Source organism: Ictidomys tridecemlineatus, chromosome 8 (assembly GCF_052094955.1).
Source record: "Ictidomys tridecemlineatus isolate mIctTri1 chromosome 8, mIctTri1.hap1, whole genome shotgun sequence".
In the NCBI taxonomy this organism is placed as follows: domain Eukaryota; kingdom Metazoa; phylum Chordata; class Mammalia; order Rodentia; family Sciuridae; genus Ictidomys; species Ictidomys tridecemlineatus.
Genome location: NC_135484.1, coordinates 136,305,360 through 136,327,653, shown reverse-complemented (window position 1 = coordinate 136,327,653; position 22,294 = coordinate 136,305,360). Strand labels below are relative to the sequence as shown.

The following is a 22,294-nucleotide window of genomic DNA, read 5'->3' as shown; positions in this document are numbered from 1 at the left end:
TCTACCTTAGAGACCAGGACACGGAAACACAAAGAGATTGAGTAACTTCACACAGCTGGGAAGACCAGGCTCCTGTCTGCTCCAGTCTGTGCCTCAGCCTGTCCCCTGAAAGGCACACTCTCTTCCAAGGACAAGGATTCTGAAAATACCTAGTTCCCTGGTTTAAATATGGTCAGCCACCTTAATATGTTCCTTTGTGACTAACCAAATCCAACCCCCCAAAAAATCCCGTGTAGTCATTTTAGAGACGCCAAGAACCCTTTGAAACCCCAAGAAAGTTTTACTTCTCACTACCTACAGCCAGCACTTACAGTATTTTATAAAATGTGGTTAAAACTGTGGACGTAGCTCAGTGGTACAGTGCTTGCCTAGCATGTGTGAAGCCATAGGTTCAACTCCCAGCACCAAAAAAAAAAAAAAAAAAAAGTGTTTTAGAAAGAATAAGGACTACATTTTATACATTTGCAGGAGGGATAGGATATATTTTTTTAAAGACTAGTTCCAAACATCTTTTAATTAAATTTTTATAATTACTGAATCCAGAGAATGATAAGTGTGTGTGTTCGCGGGGTCTGGGGGATGCAGAAAGAATGGTAGCGCTTTGTTCTGTGGTGGTATTTATGGCAGGCCGATCTCTCAGACGCTAAAGCCAGGGCTGAATTCCACCAGCCCACATCATCAGCACCAAACTTCTTGCTTTTCCTGGGGCTTCTCCCCCTGAGATGCCAAGGTGTAAATGTTTTAATATGCAGAGCGGGGTTCTTAGCCCGCAATTCAACAATTTTCTAAGGGATTGTCCTGCAAGTAAGCGATGCCTGTAGTTGTTGAGAGTGCTGATAGCTAACAGGCTGTCTTCCATGAACATTGAATGGATATTTTTCTTAAAAAGGAAAATAAATGAATTAGGGCTGGAGGTGTAGTTTGATAGCAGAGTCCTTGGTTATTATGTGCATGGTCCTGGGTTCCGTCCCCAGCACTCAAAAAAAAAATGATGTTGTATAAGCAAAGAATTTCTAAAATCATGATTTGGCATTAAAAATCAGCAAAACAATAGGCTTTTAAAAAGCAGGACAAACATAGGTGACAAAGAGTGAACAAAGAAGACAAGCCTTAGGTCTGTGCCAGAGCAGAATGTTCCAGTGTACGGTGAGGCCTTTAGTGGACGCTCCACAGGGGTCTCCCGTAAGAACTTTGCTCGTCTCTGTAGGTGACTCAGTGCCTCTTTGGTATCTTCAGAGGTTCAGCACTTTCCAGTTAGCCAACAATCCACTGAGAGGTGTCCTGCCCCAGCCCACAGAGTGGCCCCGCAAGCTCCCGGTCACAGTGGAGCTGGAGTCAGGCGATGGAGCCACCCAGACCCTGCCTTGGGCCTCTGCATCCTCAAAGCCCTTCATGCAGACCAGGTGATGGGTTTCTGCTAGTTCTGCTTTGAAGCCAACAACTTCTAGGGGCAATGTTTGAAATTTGGTCCGTCTCCATGCACAGCCTCTTAGTGGCTATTATATAAGATGATGGAATTTCTGAGCTGGATGGGCCCTGGGGAGCTGTTTGTTCCCTTTTCAGTCTGGGCCTCAAATTCCTGGAGTGGAGGAGGTCAGTGGCACCAGCACCCTCTCCCCAGCCTTCTCATTCCTGAAATGAACATGAAAGCCACTATGATGTTTCCTTTTTATGGCCAAATTTATTAGGTCCTTCCAGAACTCTGGAGTTCTTAAATCCCGTTCCCCTGACTCTTTCTTCTTTCTGTCCAGTTCCCCCTCTGCTGGAGGATCCCTGGGCTGCATGTCCTTGCCTATCCTCCATATTGTTATATTATTAATCTGGGGACACCACCTAAGATCCATCTGTGCACATTAAGAATGAGGGAAGAATGTTGTCATCTGTTGCCTTCATAGCTTTTTGACTTAGATGTCTGCCCCCACCCCTGAGTTTGACAGGGCCCTGGGAGCCTGGGGACACTGCTCAAGGGCTGGGAAGGGAAGGGAAGGGATGAAGTGGGGCCACATCCGTCCTGTGGGTTACTGTAAGAAGAGTGGGTAGGAGGCCTCTCCTTATGGAAGAACCCATGTGACCTGGTGTGGTTTGCAAGATGTCCTGATCTCCATGTCAAGCTCCCTCCAGAGAAATAAAACCAGTGGGCGTTACATGTTAGAGATTTTCTGCAAGGTGTTGGATTCCTTGTTTGTGGAGCTAGTTGGAAAAATCCCAAATCCCGCCCTTTTTACTGGCCACCTTACACAGGTGGAATTTTTCCCTCTTTCTCAAAGAAGCCTCAGCTCTGTTTTTATAGTCTTTCAACAGATCAGGTCACCCCTCCTGCCCAGATCACCTAGGACCTTCTCTCTTACTTAAAGTCAACTGATTATGGACATGGTCACATCTTCATAGCAACACTCAAGTTATTGCTTTTTGTTTGTTGGTTTTGGTTTTGTTGGTTTTGTTGTTTGTTGTTGGGTTTAGATTTTGTTTTTTCAATGCTGGGATGGAATCCAGGACCCCCAGCATGCTAGGCAAGTGCCCTTCCCTTGGCACTAAGCCACAACGTCAGCCCCTTAGTTTAGTGTTTGATTGACTACGTGGGACAGTATCCTGGCCATGTTGACACATCAAACTGACCTGTGTCCCATCCTTCAGGGAAGGACTGTGGAGCTAGCTGATGGCAGCCAGGCCTGGGTGCCTTCCTCGCTTGGGCCTTCCTCCTGTCACCGGCCGTGACTGCTCTGAGAAGCACAACTTTCTTTTCTTCCAGGAAATTTATTAGAATCTGCAAACTCTGAAAAGCAGATCTTCTTCCTGGAGTTGCAGCTGCTAACAAGGCCACCTGTTCCGTGAGCCTCGGGCTGCTCCCGCACCCTGGACTGACCATCATGGTCACAGTCCCCATTACTTACTGACCAGATGCCTTAGTTCCATCTTAATTATGGGTTGTTTACTTCTGGGAGTCATCAGCAATTTCTCCGCTTGTCAGCCAAGCTTGCCCAGCTTCTGAGAGTTGCCATGAGCCTTCTCCTTTGAGGAACTCAGGGAAGAGCAGTTTTAACACTGGCGACTCTTTCTTGTTTTTCTTGGATTCTGTTTTGTTGTTGATGTTTTTTGTTTGGGGTGAGTTTGTCCATAGTAACAGAAATCAAACCAGGGTCTTGTATTTTCTTTTGCATGTGCTTTACCACTGAATCACACCTCCAGCCAGACCCTCAATTCTATTTTTTGATGGATTACTTCCAGGTCTGAGAGATTCTCCATGAAATAAAATGGATGGAGGAGAAATGCGATGGCATGGGCTGTCATTGAAGATGATTTCTCTTCTCCTGTCTTTTAGAATAACCCTCAGGCCAACTCAGAAAAGTCACTAAATAAAGCAGACAATAAATGAAACCAAATGAGAGTCATTGGGTCAAATGTGACTAATGAGTGATAACTGTCGTGTTAAGACGTGGTGATAATGTACAGTATTATCACTCACAGCTGCTGGCACAAAGCGCTTGCTGTGTTCAGCACTGTGTACTGTTTAACATTCACAATGCCCCATTTTGCACAAAACTCAGGCACAGATGACCACTTGGATGACCACACTGAGGTCACCAGCAGCAGGAACAGGGTTTGAACCCAAGCACTCTGCCTCCACAGTCCAGGCTCTTCACCACAGCATTGTTGACCCTGCATGCTGGACACCTGGGATAGTTTATGTTTAATGCTTTCATGAATCATTTAAGATGATGGCTTGTTGTGACCATTACCATTTTACACAATCAGGGGAAGTTTTGCTGCCTGTTAAGTGACACTCTAAGACAATTTAGGCTTGGCTTCATTGGCAAAGAAGTTGGGTCTAAGACATACCAGGACACAGCTTAGAAACAGGGTCTTCCTTGGGTGCTGTGGGTGCCTGCCTGCGGGAGACCTACTCTCCAAAATAGCCAGGCTTTCCAGGGACACTTGGATTGGGAACACCATTCCCCGCCTTGCAAGGTCAAGGTCAGTGGTCCCAGCCAGGTGATAGGAACCATCTTCAAGGTGTGTGAGCCATTACACCAACTACTCCTGCTTACAGAGGTGGAGCAGGCCATGAGTGGCCACAGACACCTCCTTGCAGTCCTTAACCTCTTCTGACAGATGCTGTAACTTAAGGCTTTAATATTCTGGTGGATTCTCTCTCTCCTATTTCAGGAAAAAACAAAACAAAACTGATTTCTCACCTTCCAAAAGGAACATGTGATTAATGGCAAGCCTAAGGTGCCTGTGGTTCCTTGATAATTGCTGCTGCTTTTTTTTTTTTTTTAATTTTTGTAGCCAACCTTCAGAACATGGTTGGATTCAGGCAATTTAGAAAGAATTTCTGGTGAGTCAAGGCAAAAAAAAGACCGTTGTCTGCAAATGTCCACACCCGTGTCCCTACTTCAAGTCACTGTGCTTTTCCATTACCACAGCAGGAATTGCCAAAAGAACAAATAGCTGCCTTGTGTACCTGGGGTTGCTCTACCTGGTGAGATCAAGTCAAATCTCTGCCAGGATTCCTAGCAAAAGCAGGAGTGGAGAGATCAGAAGGTGGCTCTTCTTCTTCAGCTCTATATCTGGGAGGCAAACGTGCTTACAGTGCCTGGGGAGTACAGGGAGCCAGTCCTCAAGAGGGGTCCAGGGTTCTCATTAGCATACGGGTGCTGATTCCGTAGGTCTGAGTGGGCCTGGGCTGAAGCATTTCTAACAAGCTCCCCTATGAGGCTGACATCTCAGGTCCACGGACCCCACAGGTGGAGAGAAGTTAAGGGACAACTCAGACCACTTAGGAGAGAAGACCTCAAAGAGGAAAACTAAGACAATTTAATAGTTTTCACATCAGTGATCACACTAATTGATGTCGTAGTCACTGCAATCCTTAGGGCCCGGGAGAGACTGTGATGTCAAACTACACCATTACTCGCCCATTAAGGAACCATTTTCTTCCATCATCTGCAAACCTAGACCATGGTCTCGGAAGTCATTCTGTGATCTTTTGAATGATATCACACAAGTGTAAATTACTATGTGGGATTAGGGATCCCAAAGAGGGCATGCAGTAAAAGAATTGTATAGTAGTCCCCCCTTATTCTTGGGTGATATATTTGAAGACCCCCAGTGCAGGGCATGCCTGAACCTCAGCAGTTTTAGTATTTAAACAAACCCTTTACATACTATGTTTCTTTCTTACCATAGACTTTAGCCACCTTAAGTATATGATTTTTTTTTCTTTCTTTAGGAAGTTGAAAATTTTCACCTTTTCATTTAAAATAAGCGTTCTGTGGCTTTTCTTTGTCACTTCTGAATTATCAACATCACTACTTTTTGTTTTGTTAAGTAAAATAAGAATTACCTGAACACAAGCACTGTGATTTATCATGACAGTCAATTTAATAATTGGGATGTTACTAAGTAGCTACAAGGTGGGTAACATATACAGCATGGATACATGGGACAAGGGATTATTCACTCCCCACAGAGTGGAATGGCACAAACTTTCATCATGCTGCTCAGAATGACATGCAATTTAAAACTTATGGGTTGTGAATTTCTGGAATTCTTCATTTTATATTTTCAGATTGGGGTTGACTACAGGTAACTGAAAACGTGGAAAATAGAACCACAGATAAGAGAGGACTGCCAAAGTTGCCGTTGTTTTCATATACATTGTGTCACTAAATTAAAGAGGCAGTAAAGAGAAAAAGCACAAGGAGCACACCCGTCTGTCATATGACCAAACTCACTGACATGAAGCCATTATTACTACTTAGACATTCTCTCTCTGACTTTGTTTAAAGGTTATGGGGTGACCAAGTGCTAAATTTTCTTATCTGATGCTTGCCGAGGCTGAGCCTCCTAACACTGCATGCACTGTGACTAATGCAGATTTCTGGTTTCCATAGCAGCAAATCTGCTTGTGCTTAATAAGTGAAAGCTAGAACCTACCACTCTTAGCCTTTTCTGAAGAGACTCTTTTCTTTTATTATTTCAGAGGGCAGAAATGCCATCTCTGGGCCCTGCGAGGCAGTAATCTTTTTAGTGAGTTTGGCCTGGGGTATTGAAGGGACAGCATCACAGCAAATGGCCCAGAGTGGGCTATTTAATGCTGTTTTCCTAATTAAATGGTAAAAGGCTCTTTATTAGCTATCATCAGTGAGACCAGGTTTCTCTACCACTCATCAATGTAGCTATGATGATGACCATTTGTGGCCAAGCAGAAATAGAAATTCCAATGACATTTTTTTTTTTTCTAAAGATGAGCTGGTATAGGTTTGGCTGACACAATGCCCCGTTTTTGTTAGGACTGATAATATCCTTGTAGCCAAGTATAGTTTTTTCATTCTCCCTCTCATCTTCGCCCTCCTCAGTGCCTTTTTACCTCCTACCTCTACCCAAGCCTGGAGAACCAGCCCAGGCGCTACTGCAACAATCTACAAAGTCCACCCTTTGAACAGTCTCCAGACTCAAAGACATGAAAGTATTTTCTGCTGAGGGGCTTTCTTCTTTTGCTTTTTCTTCTCAAATCCTTTTAACTATACTTAAAACAATTAAAAAAAAAAGCAAGAAAGAAAAATATAGGGAATACTGTACATTGCAGTAGGAGAGTAGCGAACAAATTTGCATGCTGTGTAAGTAGAAAGTCTAGATAAAAACTATGCCTCTGGTTTTAAGGGCCTTTATTATAGGATTCATGAAGTGGGCCTGCATGGGGTTGACACTTGGTTAAAGTTATATAAGCATATTTTTTACTCAAGGTAAAATTACGAGACAGGAGGAACCGTGATCTGCCTCCACCAGGGGGCATTTGTTGAAAACAGACACTCTTTTTTCACTTGAGTTAGACGTGATTCATGTGCAGCCTGGGAAAAGATGCCCAACCTACCCACATTAGATTGGGTACCAGGATTCCAATATGAAAAGGAGTTTCCCAGCCACATCATGACTCTATGATTTTTTATTTGTCCTTGTCTTATTTACATAGATAGGTGGCAATTCAGCTCTATCTTGATCTCCCAGGGACAGCAGGTCGCCTGGAAATCAGAGTTCTCAAGGAGCACTGAGGTCAGGACCAGGAGAAGAGATGGACAGGTGGGGAGTGAATAGATGGATGTTCCTGGTGTCCCATCTACAGGTTGAAAGGGTGTCCAGCAGCAACAGCTCAGTAACCTCAAAGGAAGGGGACAGTGGGCAATGCAGAAAGTCCATCCCCACAGGCAGCAGCATTTCCTAGTTTCTGAGCGAAGCACCTCTGAATTACAGTGACCTTGCTCTGTGACCTTGAGCCACGTCTTGCTCCCTTTCCTGTCAGGCCTCAGTTCACCCAGGTATGAGATGTTGGCATGTCACGTAGGGCTCCCCCAGGCCTCTGGCACATCACTCACGTCTCTCTTGTTGTTCTGTGTCCTAGGAATAGAGCTGTGTCCACCTGGAAAACGGTTCATGATCACGATGGTGGCAAGCTTCGTGGCCATGGCTGGCCAGTTCCTCATGCCCGGGCTGGCCGCCCTGTGCCGGGACTGGCAGGTGCTGCAGGCCCTCATCATCTGCCCCTTCCTGCTCATGCTGCTCTACTGGTCGTGAGTATCTTCCGCGCGTGTCCCTGTCATTCACAACCCTGCACACTCAGGGCACAGGCCCTGGGATCCCCAGACTTCCCACAAGTCCAAGCCCGTCACCCAGCTCCAGTCTAGCCTCACAGCTCCTTGCTGCAGCCCCCCACCCCCCAGGGTTATTGGGACATGAGTTTTTATGAAAGGATTTGCAAGCCAGGGTCGGAGGGGGGCTCATGTTGGAAGGAAGACATGGAGATGTCAAAGAAGTGATGTCGAAGCTTCCTATCTCCTGGGTCAGGAGTGGGCAGACCTCAGCCTGTGGGCCAAGTGCAGCCCACCATCTGTGTAAAGTGTTACTGGAGCACAGTCCTGCTCAGGTGTTGACACCTGCCTTGCCCAGGGATACTTTCCTGCTGAGACCAGGCGGTAGAGACTGGGAAGCCCACAGAGCTGAAAGTGCTTCCTATCTGGTCCTTCAGAGTAACTTTCAAGTATTTGACTTGCTGACTTTAGAGGGAGAAAAAAAAATATATACAACAATTGAACACACTGCTCTAGGGGATAGGACCTCTGGACAACTGAATTTTTAAAAGATTCAAGAGGATTCCTGTTCAGCCAGTGTTGAAAAACCACTGCTCTATGGATAGAGATTGAAGGAAAAAAAATAATTCTCTGACCCTTTTTATAGATGCTTGCTTCCTTCCCTCCTTCCCTCCTTATCTTTCCCTTCCTTCCCACCTGTCCGTGCCTGCGCTTCACCCAGGCATTCAATACGCCCTAGTGCACAGGATACCCATGGCACTGCGTGGTGAAGTGGTGGCCCGTGCAGTCCATGTGTCCTTGCTTTAAGTGTTCACTGGAGCCAAGAGGCTTGGCTGTCAGTCTGGCTTGCTTTTGAGATGGGGGTGGGGGGAGTTAAGGCAGAAGCACCTGCCTTAACTTCATAGTCCTGCCACCTTCCACTCTGGTAGCAAAGCCACCCTCCCAGAAATGAGGGTAAACCAGTGAACAGGCGCATTTTCCTCAAGAGCCTGGCCCTGCTGGCTGTGTGTGACAGGAGATCCTCAGGGGCGACAGGGAGCCAGCAATAACTTGAACAAAAGGGTGGGAGGTGCTCACCAGCTACAGCTGCCCAAACCAGGCTCCTCCCCAGCTCCAGAGCCAGGTGTAGCCCAGGACACCCTTATACCTCTAGGGGCCTCTCTAGAAGCCAAGAATGAGGTCGTTTCCTGGGAGCAGAAGGGGGTCATCCACTGTCTTCCTTTTATCTTATAAGGAAGGCCTTCCTGTCCCCTGCCCTGGAGCATCTGCCACTAGGCTTTGCCTGTTGAAGAATTCGAGGACATTGATTTATCTAACAAATGCTTGCTCTGTGCTTAACCACGTGCCAGGCACAGACTGCAAGCATTCTACAAACAGCAAGTGGCTCACTCCTGGTGTCTTGTGGTCCCCTAGCTGGCTCCTGTCGGAGCCTGGACTTGGAGACAGACACTCCAGCCATGCACTGTGCACTGTGCCCTGCCTTCCCTCGGCCTTCGTCCCTTATGCCTGCCCTGCAGATCCTCTACTCAGCTCTGCTGCTTCCTGAGGGCACTGGGTGCTGTCCACCCACCCAAGGCTGGAGGCCTGGGATGGGAGAAAACAACTTCTCAGAGCCTCACACCCCAGGAAGAACAGACAGGACTGTTTCCCTGCCCCCACCCCCTGTACCTGTCCCAGGTGGGAAGAGACCTGCGGGCAGATGACAGAGAAGGGCCTGGAGACCAGCTCCAGGTCTGCAGGGCTGGCCTATACTGGGAATGGCTGGGGGTTTTGTGTATCTTTTTTTTTTTTTTTAATTTAAATTTTAGAAATACATTGAGGTTAACAACAATCAAGAAAAAGCATGCATTTATTTAAACACATTACAAGTTACAATAAATTTTTTTGAAAATATACAAATTTAAAAATAGAATTTTATCACTTTTGAAAAGGCCTCCAGAGAACTTTAACAAGTTAAAGTGTGCCTGCGGGAGTGGCTGGGCAGTGGTCCCAGGTGCCATGCCACGTGCTCACTGCTCCATACTGCAGTCAGGCTGTTCTGTCTCTAACAACCTGCTCCACACTTGAGTCCCTGCTTTCTCATCTCCATAAGAAGTAGGTCGTAATAGTTTCTACTACACACAGTTGTTTGAAATAATGCACGCAGGGGGGTTGCACAGAAGAAGTCTGGAAGGGAGACTCGGTTACAGAGCCTCTTTGACAAGTTGCTTAACCTCTCTGGGCTTCAGATTCATCAACACTCAGGTTTGGAAAAGTCAATTTGAGAAACACTTAGAGTGATGCCTGTCACTTAGTGCCCTATGTGTTGATGAATATGTTTAATATTATCATATTTTATTTATATTATTATTATTGAAGTTACTTAGTGCATCAGGCCTGTAAGCTTCTCTAAATACTAAATATTAACTAATATGGTTACTACTATTATTATATCACCTCTTAACACGTATAGGACTCCAGATATAAAAGGAAAGAATCGGTGATGAGGGCAGGGGGTGTAGCTTAGTGGCAGAGCACTACCTCAGCATGCATGAAGTCCTGGGTTTGATTCCCCAGCACAGTGGGGGAGAAAAATGAAACAAAATGTAGTAGTGAGAAATATATTCCACCTTTGCCTACCAGCCTTGAAAGGCTCCACAAGAATTATTGGCTTTGAAAGACTGTGGCAGTGCCTGCCCTTTTTCATCTCCCTAATTACAGCCTCTTCCCTTCTGCTGCAGTAGGCTCGTCATTCCACAGGAGGCAGTGGCCTGCTGGGGAGAGGGGTTGAGTGGCAGCACCAGCCGGCACAACCAGCTGTTGGTGGCAAAATATTGAAAGTCGCTCATTTTGCTTTAACAAGCAAGTATTTATTGCAAGCACCCAGGGTGCCTAGCCGCATGCATGGTGCTTTAGAGTAACTCTAAGGAGCAGGCATGGAAGCACACGAGTTAATGAGAACTATAAACCAGGGCGAGGCGGAACCCCCAGGGTGCGGGTTATTAGTTTGGGGGTAGGGGGCAGTGAAGACAAAGGTGTGTAGAGATGGGCCAGAAGGGATCTCCTAGTCAAGAAAGAGGACTGAACAGGCAGAGGCCCCTCTAAAGACACACACAAATGCTGGATAAAGTATAACTTTGAAAAAACACAATGCTGAGCTCCAATGTGACAAAGAGAAGTTACCAGGAGCCAGGGCAGGAGAGGATTCCAACAGACATAGCTCAGTGTCTGAACCGGAAAGAAGCCTAAGGAGCTTGGGTTTGAAGACCTCTACAGTGTCTAGAACTCTCAGGCCTTGCCATGGTTTGGATGTGATTTGTCCCCCAAGGGTTCCTGTGATGGATACTTGGTCCTCAGTATAGTGGTGTTAGGAGGTGGTGGGACCTTTAAGGGGTGGGACCTAATGGGAAGTAGTTAGGTCATTGGGGGCGTGCCCTTGGAGAGGGCTGAAGCTCTTCTCATGGAGTAATTAGATTCCATGAGGATGGGTTGTTATAAAAGACTGAGCCTGACCCCTGAATCTCTCTGGCTTTCTGTGTCACCACTTGATTTCTTCCTCAAGCATTTCTGCACTGTTGATGCCCTTACAGTTTGCATATGAGGTATCCCCTGAAAAGCTCATGTATTAGGCAATGCAGGAGCGATCCGGGGTGAAATGATTAGATTCTGAGAGCTGTGACCTCATTGGTGGATTAATCCATGTAACGCATTAATGATTCGAATGGCTTACTGCAGGGGAATAGGGTGTGGCTGGAGGAAGTAGACCACTGGGGGTGAGCCCTTAAGGGTTTCAGAGTGTCCCTGGCCCCTCTCTTGTTCTCTCTGCTTCACAGCTGCCACAAGCTAAGCAGCTTTCCTCCGCCACACCCTTCCTCTATGATATTCTGCCTCACCTCAGGCTCAAAGCAATGGAGTTGGCTGACCATGGACTGACATCTCTGAAACCCTGAGTCCCAGATAAAGTTTTCCTCTCTAAATTGTTCTCACAATATTGAAAACTTGACTAACACAGATGCCATCTGCCATAAAGCACTCACCAGAGGTTGAAATGATGGGGCCCATTCATCTTGGGCTTTCTGCTCTCTGCTAAATAAATCTCTTTTCTTTATATACTTTGTCCAGTTGCAGGCATTTTGTTGTGGAAACAGAAAAAGAATACAGGCTTTTCGTGCAATTAGAACTGAGCTTCTTAAATAAACGCAGGAGTCAGAACCATCGGTGACAACAGGACTCGAAAGTGTTTGCCCACCACAGGAACTCAGCCCAAACTGGTTGGTTCCCTGGACTGTGGGCAGAAAGAATCACCCTAAAAAAAATAGGAGTCTTAAAGTCTGCATCGTGCATGGCTGTGGGTTCCAAATTCCAGCCACCTACTAAGGCTGAGAAATAGACTTTCCAGGGTGAACAATAGAACCTCCCATGAGCTAACTGAGGACTCTCATGAAAGAAAATTCTTGCAAAAGATGAAATCACAGACGAAATTCACAGATCTCTGAGAAAACCATTAGGAAGACCAAAAATTATAGACTGGGGAATTTGCATTTCAGGAACTATAGAAATTAGAACAATCTGAGAGAGAAGTTAATTTGGCTATTATTTATTGAGTAATTACCAGTTCCCCATGCCAATGCTATTCTAGATGCCAAATATACTACACATGATTAAGTCGCCACTCCCTTGAGAATACAATACAGGGGTGGGAGGGATCCCACAGACCACAAATCCATAAATAAGCAAATGCTGTGCTTCTAGATAATCAGCACTGAGATGAAAATCCAACGGCCCAGTGGGATGGAGGGTAGCAAGAGTCTGGGCAGCTCAGAGTTCCTCTCTGAGGAGCTGAGCCTTGTGCTGACACCTAAAGTGTCACCAGAGAGAAGTCATGCAGAGTTCTAGGTAGAAAAGTGTCCCAAGCCAAAGGGAACAGCCAGGACAGAAGCTTCCATTGGCTCATTCTGCAAGGGGCAGAGGAAGGTCGGTAGCCACTGGAACCTGGTAGACAAGAGGGACCCGTAGAAGGAGACTCGGAAACGTAGGTGGGGTCTTTCAGCACCATGTGCCTGTTCCAGAAAGCTACAGAAATGGGAGGGTTGTAAGCAGGGGACTAGCATGCTCTGGTGTGTGCTCAGAGAGGATCTGTCTGATGTGCGGAGAATAGACCTAGCACAGGTGAGGGTTAATGTAAAGACCACTGTAAAGACCACTGGTGTGAGATGCCACAGTGCCTACACTAGGAGATGGACAGGGTCACCTGCTGAGTTCTGATGGGAGAAATGCTTTAGCAGTGAACCCAGGGAAACTTGCCAATGGACAAGAGGGTAAGAGGAGGAGCAGTGGCCAGGGCTGGTCTATTCTGTGAACCATGGAGCTTTACTATTATCTAGGTGCAGTGAGGTCAACAGGTCAGGAGATGATTGCCATTGAAAAGATAGTTCATTGCTCACAGTTTCCAGGAGGAGGGGGCACACCATGCCACACAGGGCCACGCCATGCCACACAGGGCCACACAGGAAATCACCAACATCTGTCAGGCAGCAGAGGAAAGGAGAAAATGTGGGCAGGAGCCTTTATTGTGGTTTGCTCTCCCAACCCCGCCCCAGGAAAGAACAGGGTAAGAAGGCTTAGAACTATCTAGACTGACTACTTCAGCAGGCTCTGGGACATAAGGTTGTCCCCAGTTGTCTGATACCTGGTCCTGCAATGATTAGGGCTGGCAGAGAGCAGCTCAGCATGTGAGTCAGAGGTAGGAAGTGATTTGGAGGGGATGTGGGCCGTGGATTGTGGGTATGCATGTGACACATGCATTTGAAGGTGAATCTTGTACTATCTCTAGGAATGCATTAACCCTGGGAGTGGTAGTCTCCTGAGGATCAGTAAAGTCCCAGAATGTCAAAAACATCAGAAAATAAAAAGGTCTGATCAATAGGCAGCCCTTCAGCAGCTACAAGGTTACAGAATGTTCTGGAATGAAGTGACCACAAAGGGGGAGAAGCCAGCCAGCCCAAGGAGGCAGCAGTGTGATGTACCCAGAGACCAGACAGGAACTTGTGAGGGGGTGTGGAGAGCGCAGGTGCTCTTGGTGACAGGGAAGATGTGACCCATGAATGAATGGTCTGTGCCCTGGTGAGTAGAGCCAAGGCAGGAGAGCCATGGCATCCCAGAGGTGCCTGGGGATGCTCATAACACATTTACGTGCCTGGGCCAGGCAGGACCCACTGTGGGTTTCCCTGTGGGCTTAGGTAGAAGAAGAGCTGCCAAAGCCAAGGGCCAGGGAGAATGAAATGATGTGCCCCCTGGAGCTGAGCTGTGTGTAAGTACGCTTCACAGGGTCAGATTTAAGCTCTTTGTCCTGAAGCAAGGAAAAAAAATAGAGATTGCATGTGATATAATCCCTGCCACCACTAGTAGGTAATTCCTCTAATAGTCTCAGAGGCCTGAAGCTAAGATCCACCCTGCCTTTGTCCCAAATAGAAATACTTGTTTAGTCACTTTGTGAGAGCATTTGTCATCCCTTAGGACAGGGCAACAGGAGCTTCAGTGCTAATCTAGAAGGAAGTCATACTGACTGGTCCTTTCTCTAGAATAAATATAGAATTCTTCCAAGCTCGTGACAAAAAAAAAAAAAAACGAATGGGAAGAAACAGTCAAGATCTAAAATACAAGAAAAAGGGAAAGAGGAGTTCTGTTTAGATAGGCCAGGAAGATAAGCGGCACATGACTCAAGAATGGAAGAGGATGCTGGCTGGAAGTGCCACTACATTCAAATTATACAACCTGGGAAAAGGTGCCCCTTCCAGGACTGCAGCCTGAACCAGGGTGCGGGGCTGGGTGCCAGCTCCTCCCCTGGCCAGAAGCCCTGTGCACAGCACCATCTGCTGCTGTATTTAGAGGTCCAGGTCTGAGTTGCATTAGAACATCTCTGGAGGTGGCAGGGTGGAAGTTAGGGAAAGTGAGACGTGGGACAGGGTGACATCAGTTTTCCCGGGTGGAATTCCCTACTGAGGAATGACAGGAGGGAGCACGCTGTCCATGTGGTGTCTGTCTGAAGTGTTCTGGAGGGACCCACAGGAAGTAGGCACTCCAAAAGGCTCTTTCTCAAAATGCTGGTGTGTGCCATCACCTTACCTCTGGGTGCATTTTTTTCTAGTGCACAGTTGGGATCTGGATTCAGTGAGCAGCCCAGGGACATCTTACTGGACACGTGCCTGCCCACTGTTTCTCTAGGTGTCAGGACTGTCATCACAGTCCTGCCTCAGGGAACATCTTGACACAGAAGGGAAACTACCCTGTAATTTATATCTCGTGTCTCCTCGGAGGCAGAGGCATGCATTGTGATGTTCATCAACTTGAGCAGGTCTTAAAATGTTTAGGACACACTTTCCCCAAGATCAGCTGCAGCCTTTGTGTGTGTGAAGATTGTCTTAACCATCCTGCTCTTGAATGAGGTCACAGTTGTGGTCAGTGGGATTACTCCTGTTTTCAGATGGGGAAACTGAGGAATCAAGAAGCTTTGGCAAAACACTCATATGTAGGGAAAGTCATTAAAGACTGGTTTTCAAAGGCCAGTGGTTCCCAAAGTGCAACCCCAGGACTGAATCTCAGAATCAGTGTTTCAAACAAGTTCCCAAGGGAAGGCTGCTGCTGCTGAATTTGGTGTCCGAGGGTCGGGTCCCCTTATGAAGAGCTCCTGGAGTGCCGCTGGACCCTGAAGTTTGAGAAGCCGTCACATGTCAGCAGAAGAAATGGCATGACCTCCTGCATGGGAGGGTGGGACCTGGTACACTTTGGATGGAGATGTCAAGAAGACACACAAGGACATCCTCTGAGTCATCCATGTAGAAATTCATGACTTTGTAAATGAAAGAGGCTTCCAGGGTCTATAGTGAAAGGAAGGCGATGTCACCCTGTGAGAGAGAGCTGATTCCCTGGTCCAACTTCACTGCCAGGACAGATGCCATCTTGACCATCTCAGACAGCAGACGTCGCCAGTATTCCCGGGAGTGATGAGGTGACAAAAGCTTGGTCCTAGATGGAACCACTTGGCACCATGGGGACAGACACAGACACATGTTGGAAGCTTCCATCCTGGCTGGTTTCTGGTTCCCCCTGCCTTGCTTACCTGATCGGCCACCAGCAGCCACGGGGGTCTTCTCTGAAAGTGGTTTCTGCTCGCAGCCGATCCCTCCACCTTGTACTGTCTTTCAGGACTTTTCAGCAAGTGCCTAGTGGGGAAAGACCCTCATCTTGCATTTACCTGGCACGCAGGCTTTGTGTGAGGCGCTTAGAGGAAGCACAGCAGGCGTGCTCCAGATTCGCGAAGACAATCATGAACTGCACCCTGTTCGGTTGGAATCTCATTCTGATGAGAGCAAGAAGTGGTTGGCAATCAGCACGGTCATCAGAAGCATTGGGGACAGCCATAGGAAGATAATCAGCCATATGGGAAATAATGAGGAAATGAGAGAACGATGGGGCCGCGCTGCCTACCGTTGGAGCATAAGTGATGGTGCCAATTCCCCAAATGAAAGATAAACGTTAATATGGAAGAAAAGCTCCGCTTGCCGTCATAAAGAAGCACAGCTGGGAAGGGCGACAGCTTTGAGGCTCCTGGGGGCAGAAACCCTTAGGAAACCATGTACATGCTGAAAGGGATTTTAATTATTAAAAAAATGCCACTGTGAAACACGCAGATGGCCTCAGGTTAGATACATGTCCAGTTTGAAAAAATAGTAATAATTCCAGTATGATCCCAATTCTTTAAATATTAAAAACATTTTAGGCAGAATGATAATAATTTTTAACATTTCTTGAGGGTTTGTTTGGGAGAGTCATTTTTGTTTTATTTATTTATTTATTTATTTATTTTCGTCATGGGGTCTCTCTGTGTTACTCAGGCTGACCTTGAACTCCTGAGTAGCTGGGACTATAGACATCCACCAGCCCTGGCCCAGGCCAGACTTTGTTTCATAGTCAGACTATGCTTTCAAATTCCTTGCTCCTTTCATCCTCCCAAAGGCCCTCTGAAGTAGATGCTAGGACAACCTGGTGCAGATAAAGAAACTGAGGGACCCAGAGATTTGATGGTTTGTTGAAAGGCCTGTAGCGCTAAGCAGGGCTGGGGTCTGAATCCCACAGGTAGACATAAAGGCTACCAGCTATTCAGCTCAGTCCTGCACTCCATGGAGCTGCTGAGCCCAGGAGGCCCCTGTGTTACTGAACACAAGATGCACTTGGCACAGAGCAATGCTTCTTATTCAGGAAGGATTCCTCATGTCCTCTTTTTTTTTTTATCTACTACATTGTTTAACAGTTATAAAAACATTTCTTAAAACCATTAGAGTATCACTACCTACCTTATAGAGGCTTAATAAAAATTTAAATGGATGAATTAATTTTGCTGCTTATTGTTAGAACGATTAAAAGAGTCATTGAAAATTATGTGAATGTGTGAGTGTGTGCTTGTGTGGTATGTGTGTGTGTGTGTGTGTGTGTACGCACACTTGTATGTGTGTGAAATCTAGCAGTGATCAGTGGTTCTTCCTGCCCAGATAAGAGACACAATACCTTCCTCCTTCAAAAAGTTTTATTTCAAAAGGGGGTCAAAATACTACATTATACAAAGAGACTTTATTATCGATCAAATAAGGGCTGTGGAATTCCCTGCACACAAGGAGGGAGACTGATTTCAGTTATATTAACAATTAAGTCAGATAGGAAAATTTCTCCCTCAAAGGAAAAAGGAAGAAGTGAATCATCAAAAGCCGTAGATTCTAAGAGTTTGAATAAATGTGCAAAAATTATTTTTTAACAGATTATTAGTTAATTTAGGGAGATGTATTGGAAATAAAAAAATCTTAGTCAAATCCTATTTTTGTCTACAAATTATCTAGATTGGGGAAAGATTGGATAATGCTAACAAAAGGCAAATGTAGAAATACAAATGTACTCCATATTCCAGTGGCGAAAATTGAATGAGCAATTAAAAGTGAGATCACTGTGTTCTCTAAATTGGTGTTTGGGGATTTGCTGATGGCATGGAATTTTAGGGAGCTCTCAGACAAGTGGCTGCCTCATTTTGCCTCATTTTAAAATTCCGAGTACGCAGAGATTATGTAAAATATTAGGAACCCCAGTGGTCAACACAACAGCTTCCAAGGAGAAGTGGAAAGAGGCCGGAGAAGGTGGGTTAAGTGTTGTCATCCAATACCATGCACTCACCATGGCTTCAGGCTCTCTGCCCCGGGCCAGCCTTTGTCCCTACCAATCCATGCAGAGAATGTCTCCAAAAATCATCCCCCAAGGGTCACTCTACAACCTTCCCTGGCAGAGAGCCACCATGTGTGCCTGCTTTGGAGGGTTGATGGGGCTGAGCTGTTGACAGCTGGCTGAAATCAGGTATATGGACATCTGGTGACAGGTGTCTAGTGCTAAGTGTTTGCTACTGACAGATGGCCAAAGTAGGGGACCCAGCCACCTCAGGGTTGGCCTTAGAGACTGGCAAAGCACACAGCCTGATCAAAAGAGTGGCAGCCCTGGACAGGAGACCAGATAGCCTCACTTAGTCATTGAAACTTCTAAGTTGTGACAAGGCTTCCATGGGAGTTAGGAGGGGTGGGTGTGGTAGTGTCTAGAGTCACCTTCCAGAGCCAGGCGTGAGGTCAGGGCAGGACTGGCAGGAAGCCACCCAGAAAATGAGTCAGTGTCTGCCACCCTGCTGGGGAGCAGGATGAGAGCCAGCGGATTGGAAGAGGCTGGTTCCCCAGGGGCTGGGGGAGCTGATTAGACTCCCTGTGACAGGCTGCAAATACAGAGGTGCCAATAAAATCCCCATTAGATGCAGGAGCAACAGAAACCCATATTCTTTCTGCCTACTTGCCTCTTCAAATTGTTTTGCAATTTCACAACTTCTTTATCATTCGAAGAGGTGCCAAAGCAGTTCCCCCTACAGCATTATATTTTGAATGCCCTATGCATCTTATACTTTCTGTAGCCGGATAACCACCTGTGTGGATAAGTCAGTTAAAGGGGCAAGAGGGGGAAAGTGGAGTTAACCCAGCTATATTCCTGGTTATAGATTCTAGATGAATTCATATTGTAATTGAATTCCAAGTCTTCATCTGCTTATGATATGAACCGAGGAACAGCTTGAATTCATCTCAATTGTTATACATTCCGAGTTGGCTAATCATGGAAAGATTAGCTCCAAAGACGTTTTGGGTACTGATTCTGTGCTTGAAGTACCATAAGAATATTTGCTCAATGCATGGCCATGCTCAGCATCATTTCAGAGGGAGTGACTGTTAGCCCCAGGTCTAGATAATGTTGGAGCCAGGCAAGTCTTGCTGCCATTACACCCACCTTCTCCCACAGAGTGGGGAAACTAAGGCCCAGAGGTATAAAGTGACTTGTCCAAGGTCAAAGGCTTTCATCATTTTTCTATAGCAGAATGATTATGGGGTCTAGATTTTTTTTGAAGAACTACAAAGACACAAAGTTATGAGCTTATATGTCAGAAAATTTAGTGGGATAAGTAATTTCAATTTTGAAAAAATCTCCCTGTTCTACCCAGAAATTTACAGGGAGTCCATTTGCCTTAGGAAAACCTTGGGGCTTAACCATCCTCAGAGCCAATCTACATTTGATTTTAGCCAGTCTATGTTTACCCCTCCCTTATCTCCCAGTTTCTAAGTTTAATAAAAATTTGAATTAAAAATATTCATCCATGTCCTATACCTTGAACCACACCTGCTCGCTTTATTTTTCATATATAGCAAACAAAACTAAACTTTAAAAAGAAAGTCCATGCGAAACCATATCGACTAGTCGCAAGCTTATATTTTTATAAAAGCTTTGAACCAGAAACTAATTATATTTTCCCAATTAGTACTTAATTTGATTCTAACCATGGATTGGTGGATTATTTTGCTTCTGAGACTCTTCAGAATTTCATAACATCGTGATGTTTGGTCATGCCCAAAGCGCCAACAGCTAGAATCACCTCTTTAAATCAGAAAGCACAGTTAGCACAGATTCACCCTTTTTCACGGGCTCATCCAGGGAAAACCTCATCTCCATGAAAGCCTTTGGTGACATTGCCCTCTCCTCTGATCCCACTTTGTGTGCATGGCTTTATGTCACATAGACCCACTTAACAGATGCGCTGCCACCACCACCCCGCCCCGGGCTGGGGGCACAGCTCAATTGTAGACTTCATGCTTAGCATGTTTTTCTTCCCAACAAGATAACTACTAGTGCTCCAGACACCATGGTTCATCTCCACGCCCACCCTGGCCTGGTAGGTGAACAGTGCTCCGTGAATGTTTATGCCATAAACAATGTCACATTGAATCCCAGACAGGAGGGTGTGCCTGACTCCACAGGTGTCTCCCTAAAAGTAAATTCTTGGAAAAACAAATGAATGACTTGAGGGTACAACTAATTTAATAAAGCATGATCGGTTCGTCCTATTTCCTTCCTGTATTTTCTTTGAGTAAATATTCAAGTACAGCAAATTAACGAGAACGCACACGCTACTCAGAGAATTTCCAAACTGGCGTTTTATCAGAATGGATGTTCAATGAATTCTCAAGAAAGCAGCCTGGATAGGATAAAGAAATAATTTGTTATTTTTAAATGTCAAGGAAAAATGATCCACCTCGTAATCTGATGTAAAGATCACAGTATTGAGCTTCAACTGCTGACTCTAGTGAACAATGACTGGGGTTAGAGGGACGGCATTGGGAAAACCAGAACAGCTTGAGGCTTAGCGCCACCTCCACTCCGGGAAAGAGGACAAGACAGGAATGTGTATTCAAGGCAGCTCCTTACTGTGGAATCCTAAGTCACTGCGCTCCATAGAGCCTGTGCTGAGGCAGGTACTGGAGGAGAAAAAGCAGCTCTCCTTGTCTGAACAGTGGCATTAATTCAGAAAGCAAAGAATACTTTCTATCTTGATACAGTAACATCATTTATGTGATGCCACTGGGAAAAGATTTTACATTAAAATTTTTTCCATTGAACTCTTCAAGAGCCCGAGTTTTGTGGTAGCTTATTTGAGTAGGAGTCTTTCTAAAATCTATTTCTCCTCCTTTTTAAGCAACACTGTCAACCTTGCATGATGTGGAAAGAATCCTGAGACCCAGGTTCTGGGCCCAGGCAGGACTCAGCTTGTCGGTGAGGGGTTGGGCCATGTGCATGGGGACATCTCTGGGTCCCCTGTTGCTGACTGCTGTGTGGGGGTGTCTGGCCATCTCTCCCGAAGCATGGTCGTTGTTCCCCTCTCTCTGTGGCCTCTGCCCTGTGTTTGTGGCTGGGGACTCTCTCTCCTAGAATTTACTCCTCAGTCTCAGTCCCTAGGGCTCTTCTGTGAAGTTAGTCTGTTTTCAGCGACTGGACTGTGTAACCTCCACCATGTTCAATCAGAGACCCCTTGCACTTAATTTCTGGTTCTTGGCTTTTTTAGATTAATTGAAGCCACAGGGTAAGTGACCTGCTGAACCATGCTGTGGTTTTATGTTGGGTTTTATGTGGCAAGTACACACAGGAAAATGATGAGCTTCTGAGGTTTCATGGACTGTTTGTGTGTGTGTCCGCAGCTCAAGAATAGGTTAGTGCGAGTTTATCCAAGACCTCTAGAAGGGGGCCACGGGGCACAGCACACAGAGCAGGGGTCTTGGGATCACCAGGTGGGCAAATGTGTGCCAGTCTGGAAATTTTAAAGAGTGAAACTGAAACATGGGACACTATGATGTAGCAGAGGAAAGAAATGACCCTCGATGCTGTTTGTGCCAAGGGGTTAGCTTCGAGAGGGCATAAGAGAGGGGCAGTGCAGGGGAAACCCAGTTGGAGTCAAAGATCAAGAAGGGCCTTTATCTTCTGTGTAATTTTTTAAAAAATTATCGCAAAAATATACATAAAATTTGCCTATTTAGCCATTGTAAAGTGTCCAACTTAGTGGCCACATTCATACTGTTGTGCAACCATCCCACAATTCTTCTCTAGAACATTTTCATCTTATAAGACTGAAATTCCAAACCTTTTAAATGACAACTCCACATTCCCTATCCCCATCCTCAGGCCCTGGCGGCTAACCTTCTGCTTCCTATCTCTGTGAATCTGAGGCTAGGTACCTTGTATAAGTGAAATCAAAAGTGTTTTTTTTTTCTTTCTGTGGCTTATTTCACTGAGCATAATGTCCCTAAGGTTTACTCTTAGTCTATTGTCTGTTGCTATATCACAGTACCTGAGTCTGGGTCATTTATAAAAAATAGAGGTTTATTTAGCTTCTTTCTAGAGACTGGAAGGTCCAAGGGCTCTGTGCTTTTGTAAGGCAGGGGCCTTCTTAGAGTATCATAACATGATAGAGGGCATCACATGGCAAGACAGAGCTCTTAGAAAGCATCGGTTCCTTCATGGGAGCCCCCACCCATGACCTTATCTAATCTTACCTCCCAAGGTTTCCTTCTCCATTCAGCATATTCATTTGGGGATTAAGTTTCTAACACATGAAATCTTGGGACACATTCAAGCCGAAGCACTGCATGTATCAGAATTCCCTTCCTTTTTAAGGGTGAATAATATTCTTGTATGTATATACCACATTTGGTTTACCCAGCCATCCACTGATAGTGTCTAGTAGAGAATGGATTGATCTGTGATTTGCTTAGTTAAGAATTCCATAGCTAAACTCTTGCCCCAGTTCACTCAGCTCTAACTCACTGATGATCATC

At 45.8% G+C, this 22,294-nt stretch overlaps 1 protein-coding gene across 4 annotated transcripts in view; it reads left to right on the top strand.

The window, feature by feature from the left end:
• Slc22a23 (solute carrier family 22 member 23) overlaps nt 1-22,294 on the top strand; it is a 179,975-nt gene that overhangs the window by 121,927 nt on the left and 35,754 nt on the right. For all 4 annotated transcript variants that reach the window (XM_078020485.1, XM_013359640.4, XM_078020487.1 and 1 more), the window contains exon 4: nt 7,400-7,568. In XM_078020485.1, coding sequence (XP_077876611.1) covers nt 7,400-7,568 — 169 coding nt within the window. The remainder of the gene's footprint in view (nt 1-7,399; nt 7,569-22,294) is intronic.